At 39.0% G+C, this 17,704-nt stretch overlaps 1 protein-coding gene across 2 annotated transcripts in view; it reads right to left on the minus strand.

The window, feature by feature from the left end:
• Positions 1 to 17,704, minus strand: part of LOC149310609 (tyrosine-protein phosphatase non-receptor type 14-like) — a 191,516-nt gene that overhangs the window by 25,050 nt on the left and 148,762 nt on the right. For both annotated transcript variants that reach the window (XM_089529297.1, XM_089529298.1), the window contains exons 11-16: positions 17,562 to 17,619; positions 16,729 to 16,807; positions 14,576 to 16,056; positions 12,478 to 12,621; positions 10,460 to 10,678; positions 4,589 to 4,717 (exon numbers count right to left, since the gene is read on the minus strand). In XM_089529297.1, the coding sequence (XP_089385423.1) occupies positions 4,589 to 4,717; positions 10,460 to 10,678; positions 12,478 to 12,621; positions 14,576 to 16,056; positions 16,729 to 16,807; positions 17,562 to 17,619 (2,110 nt within the window). The remainder of the gene's footprint in view (positions 1 to 4,588; positions 4,718 to 10,459; positions 10,679 to 12,477; positions 12,622 to 14,575; positions 16,057 to 16,728; positions 16,808 to 17,561; positions 17,620 to 17,704) is intronic.

Below are 17,704 nucleotides of genomic sequence, written 5' to 3' on the forward strand. Positions count from 1 at the left end.
TTTGTAGTATGCCTCTTGTATGGAAACCCATTGAGGAATGTGACTGTAAAATTGATTTTTCACTTTATACCAAACTTTAAGTAAAGATTTTCTCAGCATATGATGATTAAAAATACTGTTTTCTTTGGGCTTTGTGTACCACATATACGCATGAATTCCCATATTTAAATTGGCACATTCCAAATCTAATAAACTTTCATCCCTTAATTTGAACCATTCTTCTAGCCAATTAAGGCATGCTGCGTAATAATAGAGCTTAAAATTTGGTAGATTACAACCCCCTTTAATTTTATCTTCTCTAAGTAATTTCCATTTTATTCTTGCTTTTTTGCCTTGCCATATAAATCTGGACAGGTCTTTTTGCCACGAATTGAAGTATTTTTCATTTATTATAACTGGAATATTACAAAATAAATATAATATCCTTGGCAAAATATTCATTTTTATTGCTGCGATTCTTCCAAGGAAGGATAGATTATATTTGCTCCAAATAATTAAATCTTTTTTTATTTCGTTCCATGTTTTTATATAATTATTTTGAAAGAGTTCTATGTTTCTTTTTGTAAAGTAGATTCCCAAATATTTGATTTTGGTTTCAATCGAGTATCCTGATATTACTTTTAGTATCTTGTCCTCATCTTTTGTGAGATTTTTAGTAAGAATTGTTGTTTTTTCAGAATTTATTTTAAATCCAGCTAATACGCCAAATTCCTCTATAGTTTGTATCAAATATTTGATTCCGTTAAATGGTTCATCTAGAAAAACCACAATGTCATCCGCGAAAATTTTTAGTTTACACTCCGTGTTGCGGATCTTAATCCCTCTAATTTTATCTTCTTCTCTTATTTTGTTTGCCAATATTTCTAGAACCAATATGAATAATAAGGGAGAGAGGGGACATCCCTGCCTCGTTCATCTTCTGATCTTGAAATTCCTAGATATTTCCTCATTTATAAGTAGGGATGCCCTTTGTTGATTATATATAAACTTAATCCATCTTTCGAATTTTTCTCCCATGTTAACTTTCACAATGACAGCTAAAAGGAAATCCCAGTCTATTTGGTCAAAGGCCTTTTCTGCATCAAGCATAATACACGCTAATTTCTTATCATTGTGTTGTTCATAATGTTCTAATACGTTAATAAGTGTTCTTATATTATTTTGGCCTTGTCTTCCAGGTAAAAAACCATTTTGATCTTTATGTATATAGTTCACTAAGATTTTCTTCAGCCTTTCAGATAGGATTGTCGTAAAAATTTTATAGTCTACATTGGTGAGGGATATGGGTCTATAATTCCTTAATTCAGAAGTATTTTTGTCACCTTTCGGGATTATTGTTATTAATGCATCTTTCCAGGTTTCCGGTATACCGTTATTTTGTATTTCATTAAATGTTTGTTTAAGTGGTTCTATTAATACTTCTTTTAATTTTTTATAATATATTGTTGATAAACCATCGGGGCCTGGAGCTTTCCCCAATTTTTGCTTCTGAATCGCTTCTAAAATCTCTGTTGTTGTAATTTCTTTATTAAGATTCTCTTTTTGGAAGTCCTCTATATGCTTAATATTCTGTTTGTTCAAGTATTCAACAATTTTGGTTTTCTTATATTCTATTTCTGTCTCATCATCATATAATTCTTCATAGTAGCTTGTAAATTTTTCTACGATTTCACTTTGTGCGGTGTATTGTTTCCCTTTATGATTTATCATATTAATCATTTTCTTTTCTTTATATTTTTTAAGCTTTTGCGCTAGAAGTTTCCCTGCTTTATTCCCATTTTCAAAATTTAATTGCTTAACTTTCCGTATTTTGGCCACTATTTGCTTAATAGATAATGCTTTCAACTTCTCTTGTATTATTTCTACTTCTAGTTTTAATTTTTTATCCCCTTTTGCTTTCCATTCCTGTTCTTTTTGTTTCAATTTGTTCTGTAGGTTAGCTTCTTCTAATTTTTCCTTTTTCCTTTGTTCTGCATTGATCTTAATAAGTATTCCTCTAGCCACAGCTTTGCTTGCATCCCATATTGTGTTCATTGATAGGTTCTCTGTCATATTCTCTTTAAAATACCATTTCAATTCCTCTTTCACTCTATGTGGTAAATATAGTTTTATACTGTTGAACTTTGCAGTGATTGGAAGAAAATTTGATAGATCTGTCTGAAACTGAAATTCTCCTGCCCCTGCAGCTATCTACCTTCTTCAACCAAAATACTTTCAGACAAGTAACAGAAACTTTAGTTCTATTTTGATGCCATGCTAAAAAAACACCTTCTGGGCTGGTGTTCCTTCTGCTCTGCACACTTCCCAATAGTTCTTCCTGCATAGCTGGAAGCTTCCACTTTTGGTTAAATATGGTTTGTTATACTGTCTGAACCAACTATTGTTACTATTAACTATGGTTAATTTAAATCAAGCCAGCTTTATCTTCTAGCTTCAACCCATAATCCTAGGTTCAGATGACATGGTAAGCTGTGATCACCAAAAAGCTGAAGTGAAAGTTTCCAGATAGGAGGAAGAAGTAAGGGAATGTGACTGGGAGAAGATTATGTTCCTTCAGGTCTTACTAAATCATAGCTTAGCACACAATAGTTCACACACTAATGCCCTTAGAGCTTGTTCAACTGAACTACAACTTCCAGAATCCTTGGACATTATAGCCATGACAGCTGCAGTTTCTGGAAAAAATGCAAAATTCTACATTTAGGCCACAAAAAACAAATGCACGGATGGGGTATACTTGGCTTAGCAGTAGTTTATGTAAAAAAGACTTTAGGATTATTATTGATTATAAGTTGAACATGATACAGCAGTGTGATGCTCTATCAGCAAAGAAGACAATTAGTATTTTAGCCTGCATTAATCAAACCATTGTTTCCAACTCAAGGGAAGTAACGGTCCCAATATATTCTGCATTAGTCAGGCCTCATCTTGCATAGTGCTGAGCTCTGGGAGCCTCATTTCAAGAAGGATAGAGAAATGGGATTGGGTACAGAGAAGGGCAACAAGGAAAAGAGATATGGAGAACAAAACATATCAGCAAAGGCTGAGGGAGTTGGGCATGTTCAGCCTGGTGAAGAAAAGACTGAAGGGTGGCATGATTGCACTTTTTAAATATCTAAAAGGTTGCCACAGAAAGGAGGATGCAGGTTTGTTCTTGGCTCTGTAATGGTTTTAGGTTACGTGAGGGTAGATTTTGATGGAACATTAGAAGGAATTTCTTGATAGTACCGTATATACTCATGTATAAGTCGACCTCATGTATAAATCGAGGGCAGTTTTTGGATCCAAAATCATGGATTTTGATATGACCCGTGGATAAGTTGAGGGGCAAACACTGGAGGATGTTACAAAATATCTAAGGGGGGGGGAACAAAGCACCACTTCCCTCCCTATATCTCACTCTCTGGACCTCTCCCATGCATCAGTCTCAGCATGGAAAAGGGGAAGCAAACCTCAGAGTGCACGTGCGCGCGCGCACACACACACATACACACACACTTCCCCTTACCAAAAGCATCTCCAAAGCACCCTGGGGAAAGTCATTCTCTCTCAACCTCAGAGGATGCAATAGCAACCTCTCTCTCTGCAAAGCCCTGGGGAAAGTCATTCTCTCTCAACCTCAGAGGATACAATGGCAACCCCTCTCTTTGCAAAGCCCTGGGGAAAGTCATTCTCTCTCAACCTCAGAGGATACAATGGTAACCCCTCTCTTTGCAAAGCCCTGGGGAAAGTCATTCTCTCTCAATCTCAGAGGATGCAATGGCAACCCCTCTCTTTGCAAAGCCCTGGGGAAAGTCATTCTCTCTCAACCTCAGAGGATGCAATGGCAACCCCTTTCTTTGCAAAGCCCTGGGGAAAGTCCCTCTCTCTCACCCTCAGAGGATGCAATGGCAACCCCTCCCTGAAGAAACCTTGCCAAACCCTGGGGAAACCCTTCCTTCCTTCTTTCTCCAGAGAGAGTCCGACTCCTACCAGGCACTGCCTCAGTCTCTGCCTTCCTCCTCCACAGCTCTCTCTGTAGTCCTCCCGGCATGGCTGAATGGAAAGCACCTCCTCCTTCTCCCTGCCTGGTCAATGGGGATGGAGGAGCTGGGAGCTTGCCTGCAGCCTAGTCTCCAAAACAAACGGAGGCTCGCACTGGGGCTTCAAACAGGGAGCCGTTACAAGGCTACAGAGAAAGGTGGGCACTTCTTCTTTCACAAAATTTATTAGCATTAACTCATTGACCCTTCCATAAGTCTACCCAGGATTTTGGAGTTCATTTTGGGGCATAAATTTTTCGACTTATAGTTGAGTATATACGGTAAGTGTGGTTCAGCAATGTGCCAATTACCTAATGAGATGGTGGAATCTCTTTCTCTGGACATCTTTATAAATAGGCTATCTGATAAAGGGTGCAGTAGTGGGAGTTCTTGCATTGAGCAGTGGGTTGTACTTGATGCCCTATGGGATCCCCTACAGCTCTATGATTCTAAGTCCAGCAATATCTGAGAACTTTAGGTTTGCATGATACCCAATTGACATTATCAAAATGGCAGCAACTGCTTGCAGACATGAAATCACAGGGATGTTATATAATTTAACATACCTCCTCAGCTGTCACCATGGCTATTACATTCACCCCTTCTTCCCACACCATTTGCCAAAAGTCATGGCACGTTTGTGGCAAAGGTCCTTGTGTAGCAATGTAATGCCATTCATCCCCACCTACTACAACCTGAGGAAAAGAAATAAAAGAAAAGGAGAAAATAGGTTACTTCAAGCGTACACCACAAATGAAACACCACCATCTCAATATGCTATACTATCCTTTATGTGGTCATAACATTTTGCTTTTATGTGTTAGTAAAATCCATTCATCCTTGTTAGTGATATTCACAAGATATTGACCTTTCATTTATGATGTTTTGGCAGAATTTGAGCAATGCGTCTACATATGTCTTAACTTATTGCTTTAAACTCTGAGGTAGGTAGAAATATCATTGAGTTAGAAATATATGCAGTAGTGGCTTCCAGGTCAGTGGGGCAGTAAATCTGCTCTAGGTTTTAGAAGTTTAAAGAAAATATCCACAACACTGAACCAATTCTGGAGATAGGATTCAAAGCCTTACATATCCTTTCAAGTTCAACTAAATCCTGGAATAGATTCACCACCCATAAACTGTCCAAACAGGTTGCAATCCCAAAGGTCAGCTTAATTTCTGATGGTAATGGTGAAAAGAAAAAAGAGAAGGTAGAAAATGACCAGCTCTACTTTATCACTCAACTCCCCTCCATCTTATATACCTATTTTACAGGTTTTTGTGGCAACCTATATTCAAAGAAACAGGTCTGCTCCTGTTACAAATATAACAATTCTGCAATTGTCCTCAAGGTATATATAACTATCATGCATGTGGTAAGGACTGTTCATTTTATGAATTATATGAGATGAGATAGTTTAGCTACTATTGAAATCTGTTAAAATATAATAATCCTGTCAATTTCAATCGCTTTTAGACTGAAAACCTAGTCGGTTAAAAATAAAGAAGAGAAAGTTGTGTGTTGAACAGGGTAAAAGAGTGCAAGTGCTGAACACTGTGGGTATGTAAAGGCAAAATCATCACCACCCTGACGGCCTGGAGTAATGTTAAGTAAGCAAAATATGCAGACAACCCACCCAAAGACTACAAGCATGGTAGTAGTGTAGTAGTCATACACATGATCTTACTGGAATGTTATGGGTGTTTTGTTTGGCCTGCTGCTTTGTGAGCCAACTGTTCAGCCTCCTTGGCAAGAGACACGAAGAAAACTCCATAAATAGTCTAGAGGGAGTGCACTACTTGGAACGTGGAAGCGTTCTACTGTCCTTACTGCAGGATATTAAAAATTGATAACTGGGCAAAAAACACTCGCTGTGTGACTGAGGTAAAATTTGCAGAAGCAATTTCGCCTTCTGAGCAAAAGAACATCTGCTTGGCTACAGTAGAAACCACTTGGAGTGAGGGAAGAAATGTGCTGGCAGCATATAGAGTTGTACACTACAAAACACCAGCACACATCCCTACATGTGCTTCAGAACAATGTGTGTGTCCCCAATGCTAACATGCAAAGATGAAATATGAGCTCTTAAAACCAGCTTGGGAGAATTCTTTTTGGCTCCTGCCACCCAATGGGGTGAAACTGTGCTTTCAAAAGTGATTTGTCCCACAAATAGATGAAAAATGTTAGATTCAGTAATCAGTCATCCAAGCAGAGGGTGATAGTGCCAAAAACACTCAGTATCTTTTACCCACCAGGTCTTTTGGCAGAGAACTGAAAGGATTCTGGTCTATAAAGGTGTTTTGACTCAACATGGGTTCAGCATTGTAAATTATGATCAAACTGTTCTTGGATCTTGGTAGAGATGTCTTGCAGCAAGATGTAGTTATAATTTAAAATGATTTTGACAAGCGTTGAAAAATTATCATAAAATCAAGCATGCGCAAGTTTGAGCAGAAATTATTCAGCTAATACAGTGAATTGTTAGAACAGCAATGTGAAACAGGTTCTCTCTAACCTTTCCCTTAAAAGTTTTTATTCATGTATTTAATGTTTTGAATTATTTTAGTTATTGTACAATACCTTAGCATGCAAATGCAGGTAGATAAATAGGTATTACTTCGGTGGAAAGGTAGCAGCATTTGGTGCAATCATATTGGCCACATGACCACCAAAGTAGTCCTCAGACAACACTGCACTTTGGCTTAATAACGGAGATGAGCACAGCCCCCTACAGTCGGTTACAACTAGACATTCATGTCAAGGGACTACTTTTACCTTTTTATAACACCTCAGGGTCCAGTGGGTTAAGAGATGATATACAAATGCTTTACACAAACAACAAAAAACCCCAAACTCAACCGTACATACGAAACATATTCTGGGTAGCCATGCTGGCCATACAGCAAAATACAACAAAATCCAAAATCCACAAAACAGTGATACTTTTATTGGGCTAACTCCAAGGCATAAAGCACACCATACAAGCTTCATTGGCTTCTTCACCAGGAAAAGATGTCAAAAATCATACAGAAGAAAGGTGATAAGGTTATATAGACGTTGCCTGAATGTGGCCCATAGACAGCATTCAGCTGCCAAAGCCCCTAATGTGTCCTCCCAAGAGCCCCTCCCCCATATGTAAAAGTGGTCAATGAGAAGCCTCCAGGGGGGCACATAGCTTGTTGGACTATGTTATGGCTGAAATAGCCCTTTAAAAAACTGGCTTTGAAAAATGGCCTGTTGATGTCTGGAGGAGCGTAAAAGTGCTCCCTTCTGTAGTTGAAACCACAGAAGAAACATGGATATGTCATGTTTCAGTCTATGTACACATTTAAGCTCTTTTTTTTTAAGGAGTCTATATACAACCCTCTTAGGACAGCACATAAATACATAACATAAGATAATGTACAATCCTCATAGGACAGCACATAAATACATAATGTAACACAAAATCATTAGTACATTTTCAACAGTGCGATGCGGCAGCTAAAAAGGCCAATGCAATTTTAGGCTGCATCAATAAAAGTATAGTGTCTAGATCAAGAGAAGTAATTGTGCCATTGTATTCTGCTCTGGTCAGGCCCCACCTGGAATATTGTGTCCAGTTCTGGGCACCACAATTCAAAAAGGACATTGAGAAACTGGAACGTGTCCAGAGGAGGGCGACTAAAATGGTGAAAGGTCTGGAAACCTTGCCCTATGAGGAACGAGTCAGGGAGCTGGGGATGTTTAGCCTGGAGAAGAGAAGGTTAAGAGGTGATATGATAGCCCAGTTTAAATATTTGAAAGGATGTCATATTGAGGAGGGAGCAAGCTTGTTTTCTGCTGCTCCAGAGAACAGGACCCAGAACAATGGATGCAAGCTACAGGAAAAGAGATTCCACCTCAACATTAGGAAGAACTTCCTGACAGTAAGGGCTGTTCGACAGTGGAACACACTCCCTCGGAGTGTAGTGGAGTCTCCTTCCTTGGAGGTCTTTAAGCAGAGGCTGGATGGCCATCTGTTGGGGATGCTTTGATTTGGATTTCCTGCATGGCAGGGGTTGGACTGGATGGCCCATGCGGTCTCTTCCAACTCTATGATTCTATGATTTTTAACAATAGGTATGTGCAGGCTATAGGTAATGTACAAATGCAATACTGATTTTATGTAAAATGATAACATGTATTTTCATGTGGTCCTTTTATCATTTATATTGTCCTCTGAAGAAGGCCTTAAGAATACATACAAGCTGATAAGGAATAAACAACAAACAAGCATCTTTTGAGCATTCAGAGATATGTCTCTTGTTTCTTCTGTGTATTCCACTGATGATAAACTGGTTTTTGTTTTTGCCCCTCCAAAATTGTCCATTCCTACATTATCATCAATAATGAGAGCAGTTCAGAGGCTGGCAAAATTACTCACTTGAACTACAACTTTCAGGACTCTTCAGCCATGGCTACTGCACTGAAGTATAAAAAAACTAACTTTTCCAACATTTACAATAGTTAACAGAAAAGGCACCAAGGCTTATTTTCTGAGCCAGTAGTGTAGTTTATTTATTTTATTTATTTACGGTATTTATGCCCCACTCTTCAGCCCTAAAGGCTCTCAGAGAGGCTTACAATTATTATTATTTTTAATTAGACGGTGAGAATGTTCAAATACTCCCTCAGCCATGAAGCTCAGAGGAAACTCATGGTCAGCCTCTTTCTCAAAGCCTGAGCTACCACACAAGTATGTTCAGAGGGAGAGCATCTGGGGGGTTTCATCCTGCAGTTAATCTCGTGTTTGTTCTTCCCATCTCTAAACAGAATCATAGGGTTGGAAGGAAACACAAGGACTATCCAGTCCAAACCCTGCCATGCAGGAACACCTTCAAAGTATTTTGGAGAGACTGTCATCCAGTCTCTGTTTAAATCCTTCCAAAGAAGGGGAAGTTGCCCAATTGTTTAACTGGGAGCTACTTTCACAAGTTTTGTTGTGAAGAGGCTTCCAAGAGAAAAGGTGTGGGGTATTAATATATGAAGCCAAGTCTGTTTCACATGTGTGTTCTGCTTTTTGCACATTCAGGATGGTGAATGATGCTGGGGCAAGGTCTGAGAAAGATCAGACCTCAAATCCAAGCTCACCTACAAACTAAAAATGGGACAGATTTCTGTCCCAACCACCAGTGAAGAAGGGAAATAAGAGCCAGAAGAATAAGGAAAAAAAAAACAGTTCTGTTAAAGCACTGTCTAGTATGTTCTACTACAACCCTATGTACATGTGAGGCCTATTGTCAAGCACTAAGAAGCCTCCTTGGAGCAGGCCTCCCTGCACTTGCACCATTTCCATTTCACATTCCACTCTTCCATTTCCCTACCATGGACTCATGTCAAGAAATGGCATCATTTGTACTTGGAGGACCGCCTCTCCCCATATAATCCACCCCGAACTCTCAGATCGGTCGGGAATCAATTCTTAAGGGTTCCCAAGACGAGATATACCTCGTCTTCCCAAAGGGCATTTTCTGCCTCCGCCCCGCAGACCTGGAACTCCCTTCCCGACGAGCTCTGCTCTGTCACCTCCCTTGACCTGTTCAGGAAGAAACTTAAGACCTATCCCTTCCAACAAGCATTCCCCCATCTGCCTTGACATCCGTTATTCTCCCCCATTATACAGTTGCTTAACCAGCTAGTTTGTTTCTTTGGTTTTATTCTTGTGAATTTTACTGTGTTTTATTATTGGGGTGTTTTATGATGTTTTTATATTGTATGTTTTTATATTGTATATTGCTTATATTTATGCTGTACCCCGCTTTGATCATTTTTTGGAAAAGTGGGCTATAAATAAACACTATTATTATTATTATCAAGAAATTATTATTTTTCTCTAGCTGTAAAACATAGATATAATCATTCAAACACATCAATGGTTACTCAGAAATATGTTTCAATATATCTAATTGGATTTAATCTCTAAATATGGAAAGATATTTTAAGATTGCAGCCCAACACTGTAATGCTGGTAGGAAGTCAACCTCACTAGGTTCAATGGGACTTTTTATCAGATAAATGTGTATAACTTAAGTATGTCACAGCTTTGTGTTGTAATGAAAAGCACTTTGAGGCTATATCCAGACTTTGCCAATCTTAGACTGAAATCAGTGAGCTATAAGAATTTTATGGCTAATTTATCTCATTGATTTCAATGGGTCCACTTACAGATGCAGACTAAATCAGAATTCAAACCTTTGTGATTAAAAAAAAAGAAGGTTCAACTAAGTGTGACTAACCACTAACACGCCAGGAACAATAGCAATGCATTACATATTGGAGATATGTAGAGAGTGATTTGTGAATGGTCTATGGATTAGATTTAAATTCTGGTCACTCAAGGTCACATCCCACCCATGCATACCCAAAAAATCAGAGTTTCTTTCATCAGTAGTGCTCATTTATTCCCATTTGTTACCTTTATGTGTGAGGCATTGATGTAGCCTGTATTGTTTTCTTTGGTTGGCACTAGCTCTACTCGGTTTTCCTCATATGGAATTACTTCTCTGACACGGTTACGCTCTATGTTCTCAGGGAGCAATGCTGTGGTAAATATCCCATCTGCCTTCTTCTTTAGAATCTGTTCGTATTCAGTGAATACCATCCCCTCTTCCAGTTTCCGTCTCAGAAGTTTACACTTTAATGTACAATTTCAAAAAAGGAAGGGGAGAAGAGAAGATGTTATTTTCGAAGGAAGTTCTGCCAAGATTGCTTTATAAACCATTATCCCTTAATATTGGAATAAAAGTATTTATTAAGTGCAATTGAGGAGAAAATTAGCCATCTCTACTCCATTGTTACCACTTGGTCTTCTAAAAAAGTTATATAATGCAGAATAATTCCCAGACTAGGTATTTCCTCCAGTATTGGGCATCATCCCATCTAACATCAGATAAACTATTTCCATTAGCTTCAAAGTCTGACTGATTTATAACACTTCCAGCTTGTTTACCGTAAATTTTCATTCATCTTTTTTTTAAAATAAATAAATAAATAAAGTGTATCTTAGCACTTGTTATGTCAGCTTGAGAAGGCTGGTTCCAAATTCTCATTAATGCAGGTTCTTATTTCTCATGGTTAAAAAAAGGGATCATACCAATTGTTAAAGATAGTGTGTGTGCGCGTGTGCGTATTAGCAGAACCTATGCACAAAAAAATATATGTGCATACATTTGTGAGTAAAATGTACAAAAAAGAGCATTAAATAAGGAGAAACTGCTTGCAAAAATGCACGTACAGTCTGCCTGCCCCATACGCGGGATGGCCATACACGGATTTGAGCTCACATGGAAGGCGAGCTCAGAGGACAAAATGGAGCACACCACATGCAAAGCACCATGCACAGGAGCACACCACCATTAAAATCAATGGGATTTGAGATCCCACCGTTTTTTCCATACACAGGGATCCCCTATGTATACAAAGGGCCTGCTATATTCAGCAAAATCACACAGAATAATGCATATATTAGGAGAAATGCACACAAAATGCATGCAATTGTTCATGAAGATTCTTTTAAAGTTGCAAACTGATGGGGAAATTAACAGATTTTAAAAATGTGAAAACAAGTAAATAAAATTTAATTCAAAATTATCAAATTGTTGCATAGAGTAATTTTTCCAAGCGGTTTGATATACATGATGACATGAAGTAAAGATGAATTGGATTCTGAAGGTATGTTAAAGGCCAATTTACAGAGACAACTGGCTGGAATTAGTAATTATGTCTTCAAGACCACTTTTTGCAGATATTCTACCATGAAACCGCTTAACTCCACAATAAATCTCAAAAGAGCCAACCATGTAATAGGGTGTCACTGGACTGAAATCTGATGAGAAGTCTAATAAGACCATAGGGTAATGCTGACTCCCACATTAAGAAACACATTGTTCAACAAAACCCCAGACTCATGACCATGCTAAAAACTAGACTGCAGTAAATTTTTAAAAAAGCAAAAACAAAACTGTTTTGCAGGAACACCTCCACATGTGAAGTAATCATGTTTGTTCATCTTTCACTGAGAACTGAGACAATGAGGTCAAAAATTTGAGGGCCTAATGTCCACATTATCCGATGAGGTTGCTTAATCCACCTCACAGGATTGTTGATAGGGTGGAACTGGGTGTGGGGTAGAAAGCTATGCATGCTGTCTTAAAAAAACGTGATGGAAATGAGGGATATAAACTACTCATTTTTTAAAAAAAAATGTTCTCATCTTTGTAGGCAAAGAATTCTCTCAAAGGCCTGTGCACTGAATAGGATTACACATTTATCTCCATGTCCCACTGGTGATCTTATGCATAGAAATTAGGATTTGGCAGTCAGGTGTTATTGGTGCTGTATTATATTTTTACCTGGTCTTTTAATACATCAGGAATGGCTGTCACTGACTAAACACCCAAATGGTATGCTTTGTTTTGAAAGGCCTATTCTTACCCGCTCATCCATTGGCACCTTGGCGCCTTCATCCTGGCTATCCTCAGGCACTGGAACACGAGCAACTGAGAGACCATTGAGAGCTGCCAACATCAAGGGCCTCTTCTGGGCCTCCAGGCCTGCCATCTTCTGTTTCTCTAGATACTTTTGGCAAAAAAAGACACGCTTTCATCTCGGGGTGATTAGAAATCATGCCAGCAGAATGTTGGAATGTCTTTTTAATCTCCCCATAAAATCTACAATGCCAACTTAGAAGTGGAGATGATCGCCATTAGGAGAGCAACTCCAAATGCATCTTCTAGGTTTCGTATTATTTCCCTGAGTAGTGGGGATGGGGTTCGTACATGAGTTCAGAATTTTAATTTCAAAGGAACAGTCAACACAATGCAGAAGACTTCCCATCAAAGATAGGCCTGCTGCTCCTTACTCACATACACATATAAACACATCCTCTTAGTCTGTGTAAATGTTAGCCAGAGTGTGCAAAAACAGGCAAGCTAAGCCAATCACAAAGACAATATCTAAGCCCAGACTGGTAGTACATTTTGAATATTTGAATACTGTTATTATATTAAATTTAGGACAATGAACTCCATTAAGTGTATACTTCTCCACCCATCTCACCTCTGAAGAAAAGGGCAGGTGGAAATAGCCTATTGACGCTAGATTGGTATTTCACAAAGGGACAGAATCATGAAACATAAAATGTTTTTCCCCCCAGCCTGAACTGAGTAACGTTCCTTAGGATGTTTTTCCTGCCTCGTCTTTATTTCCAAATAGGGGTTCAAAAAACAAAACTACCATTCCAGCTCACAAACTGGTTTTCTTGCACTGAATTGACTCTGAAAGTATGAACATTTCTGTAGAATTTGGATTCTATCTCAACACTAAAAAGAGGGTACACAGGGGGCAAGGTTGATTCTCCTATCCTGCTTTTCCTCAGCAACAGCTGTTCCTGCATTTAAACTATATGAACTTTAAATGAATTCCTGAGTACCACCATAGAATGTAACATCAGTTCTGTATGAGATAAACCGAACATACAGATTTAACAATAAAGGACAACAATTCAGATCTGGGCAATCTGGGGTAATGATGAATCCCATGAAGAAAATTATTCTTGTGACTTTCCCAAAGCTGCTATGGTTTGTAGAACCAACAAGCCAGGATAAAAAAGCATGGTTCAAAGTTAATTTACAAACCATATTTTATACTAACTGCAGTTTGATGTTATTGTCTAAATCCACAGTCTACTGAAAAACTGCCGTAATGATCATTGCCGTTTAATGAGGCAAAGTTACATCATAGAGTGAGAGTTAAATTATGAAACAGTAAATGTTTCAGTAGATAGTAAACCAGGATAGGCAGAGAAGGGGAAAGTTAATTTCTTTGGCTAGTGTCCCCCCCCCCAAAACAAAACAAAACAAAAAAAACCTCTGCCAGCAAATTTAAGCTATGGCATGCCCATTGTACATTTGAAAACTGAAACCATTGTGTTCTCAGGCATCAATTGTTACTTGACGCTTGATATTTTATACTTGTTGTTTTTAATTTGTTGCCTGCTTATTTTATCAACTCCTATCATCTATTATTATGTATTGTTTTATATGTATATTGTTCTCATTTTGTAGAATGTACGCCATTGGCAGGTTTCTTTTTGTCTATTTTACTGATTGTATGTACAGCGCTGTGTAAATCTATAGCGCTATATAAATAAAGTTTAATAATAATAATAATAATAGTCAGCTCATTGGCACGTTGACTGAACTGAACTAGAAGCTCTGAAAATCTGCATAGCAGAGCAAGACAAGATGTGATCAGTTACAATCAGGCCCCTAAAGTGAAACTTTGTTAATCTCAGCATTATTAATTATAATAAGTTTCTAGGCAAGATGATTACTATTGATATTTTTAGGAAAAGGGCCATTCTTGAACCAACTCTTTTTCGCTGAACACCCACCTGTTCAAAAAGAGGCATCTACCAAACTTTAAAACTATGTTTTAAAAGAGCTTTACTTTACAATAGCAATCCCCCAATAAATCTGAATGTACTGTTGGTGCACCCAAATGCCATAATCATAGCTGAAAAATGACTTACCCTCATCTCCCTTTCTATGATACTATCCTCAATAGAAAACATTTCAGATACAGGCCTCTCCTTCACTGGCTCTTTCTTGACTCTTTCCTTTACACTTGTAAGATCTGGCTCAGATATTGATGGCCCAAGCAAAGAACCATTGATAGAGGTTTGATCAGTTCGAGATATGCTAAGGGCTTTTGCAGGCCCTGGCCTCACAGGCCTGCCTCGAGACACAGCCAGTGAAATGTTGATCGGTTCATTCCGCAGAGCTCCATTGCTCACACTCTTCCTTGGGCCAGGATACTCGGGAGGAGGTTTATTTGGTATTCTTGCCAAAGCAGCTTGGAGCTGAGTGCTATATTCCATGTTTTCATGAAGTGCTGCCATAGAAGACACAGATTCTGCAGCTTCTTCTTCCTCTTCGCTCTCACTGCTGTGAATCAGCATGGTGGCATCTGAGAAGGTCTTCTTGTGATGGTAGCGGGGAAGCTGCTGGACCTCATGACCCCGTTGCACCACCTCCTCTGGCTGCACCTGCTCACGCAAGGTATTCCTGCGTGGTAAGGGAGCATTGAGACTCTTTAAAGCCATGGCTTCCATACCACGAACCATGTTACTTATCACCTCCAAACTGTGGCGCTTGTTAACACCTGCATGATGCTTGGCCACGATGAGAGGCTCGCTAACTTCCTGGAGAGACTGGTGGACAACTGGAGAGCTATCCTCCTGAAAGGTCTTCACTGAGAGCTGGACCTTACGAGTGACCAGGTCAGGGCTGCTACCACTGACATACTTGTGGCGGTGACTTGCCAAGTCAGGTGTGCTGGTAGCAGGGCGTGGACGTGGATAGGGTGGTGGTGGCCTGAAAAGACAGTTCTTTAGAATGTGCACTGTGCCACATCTCTGATTGTTGGGGAGCTGCATGTTGGCTAGCTCTGGCGTGCTCACAGTATGGGAAATGGCAGTAGCAGCTGTTTTTGTCTGTGCTGCACTGATGGGATTCACTTTCTCAGATGGAGCAATGTGTTTTTTGTAAGTGCCCTGGGGCCCATAGGTAATGGCATAAGGAGGTCTCTCCCGGATCTCTGGTTGGCTGTATACAAGGTCTTTGGGTTGGTTGTAAGCATGGGTATTCCCAATATTGAGATTTCTTAAAGATTGGCTTTGGCTGTCCATGTGAATAACCCCTCTCTTCATTTGCCTCATTACAGTTTCATAGTCTGGGGTTGGTCTGTAGGAAGGGACAATGATTGCACTATGTCTATGGCTTGGTATGTAGTCCGCTCTCATAATGTCACTTCCAGGGATGCTGAGGTTGGAAGACACTGGAGAAGCTTGAATAAAGTTTTGTGAGCGGTTGAGAGAGTTCATACTCTGAGCACTGCACACACTGCCATTTGGGACATTGCCATTCAAGTAGCTGAAGTCCATTGCACATCTGTCCAAGCTAGTCTGAGATCGACAGTAAAACATTTCTTCATTTCCATGAAAAATGCTGTCTATGAACAGGAGAAGCAAGAATCCAGTGGGAAATACAATGAACAAACAGACAAATAGAATGAATAAGAAAGAAGAAGGATGCAGAAACATTCTAAGGATTGTACCTCTATTTCAGATTAAGAAGCCCTATCTGCAAAAACAGGGTCTCTCCACTTCTATGAAACAGGAAGGGGTCCAATGCAATTATGGAGCTGGCCACAACTAGAAATATGAATATACAGTAATAAATTAAAGTAGTTATGTTTGCTCCACCATTAGCTAAGAAAATCCTTGTGGACAAAGGATATACACACAGAGAGACAGAATTAAATCAAAAAATTGGGTGCAATTTTCCATTGGGAGGATTTTTTTCCTGCCAAGTAGGAGTTTAGGGACAAAGACTAGAAGGTTCACTGAGGACCTTGAATGGCTGCATGTAATACAGAGGCCACACAAGTGCTATCTTTGGTCTTGTCCAAGGCAGTGTGGACCCAGTGAGGAGAAAGGTCCTCCATCCTTGCCATAGGGAAAGGCACTATCTAAAGCCTGAGGTCCTTCCTTGCATCTTCAGTATTGAAATAAAATAATACTGATCTGCCTTACAGTGTTTTTGGAAATACCAGGTTTCAAAAGTGTTTAAGAAAATCCATGTAATAGATACAAAGTACGTGTTATTAATTACTATTACATACCTTGTGAATTGTGAGTTTCAGTGTAGTGTTCTCCACACTGGATGTGCATAGGAGGCATAATAAATGGATGCTGCCTTGGCTAAAAGGTAAGAGGAGAAATACAGTTTGACATGTATTAATGCAACAAATTTAGCAAAACAAATTTGGTTATCTTTTCACAGCAATTGTGAAATTGCATCACTATTATTACATTTAGAATTTTGTGGTTTAATAGGGAAAACTATAGCCCTCTCTAGGTTCTTAGGTGTTTTGAATACAATGTTTTGTTTCCCAGCAAACACATCACATATCCCAATACACTTTATTTTGTTAATTTATATCCTGTCTTTCTCCTAATATGAGATCCAAGACACTTTACAATGAAGATTAAAGCAAAATAAAACTAAAATAATTTGCATAGTATAGTACAGATTTTTTAAAGTTAGATAAACAACTAATTAAAATTAATTTTAAAATGCTTTAAAACACATTTGGGACATAAAGATTAACAATCCACCAAACTCTATTAAAAGTCCCATTGTCCTTTCTGCCACAACCAATTAAAAATCCAAAGACATGGCTGAATAAAAAAGTCTTTTCCTGCTGGCCTGAAAAATTGCAGAGAAGGGAACAGCTGAGCTTCCAGTGAGAGGGAATTCTACAGTCCGGAGGAAGCCAAACTAGGAAGGCTTTCCCTTCTGTCCTCACCAAACACATCCATGCTGATGGTGAGACTAAGAGAAACACCTCCCCTGAAGATCTTAAAACTTGGCATGCTCATAGGGGATATGTTCTTTCAGAACGCGGGTGATGGCCATACAGGGCTTTGAAAATCGTAACCAGCACATACTTACCAAGGATGATTTACTCCAAGTGGGTCGCCGTCTGATAGGAGGAGGGGAATTTGATTGTCTGTTGGGGAAAAATTGGGAAGAAATGCTTATTCATTACTATTCTACGAAATGTATGAATTCTTATTCAAGAGATACAAAAAGGC

Source organism: Sceloporus occidentalis, unplaced genomic scaffold (genome assembly GCF_023333645.1).
Source record: "Sceloporus occidentalis isolate IW3139 unplaced genomic scaffold, rSceOcc1.0.p SCAF_6, whole genome shotgun sequence".
Classification (NCBI taxonomy): Eukaryota; Metazoa; Chordata; class Lepidosauria; order Squamata; family Phrynosomatidae; genus Sceloporus; species Sceloporus occidentalis.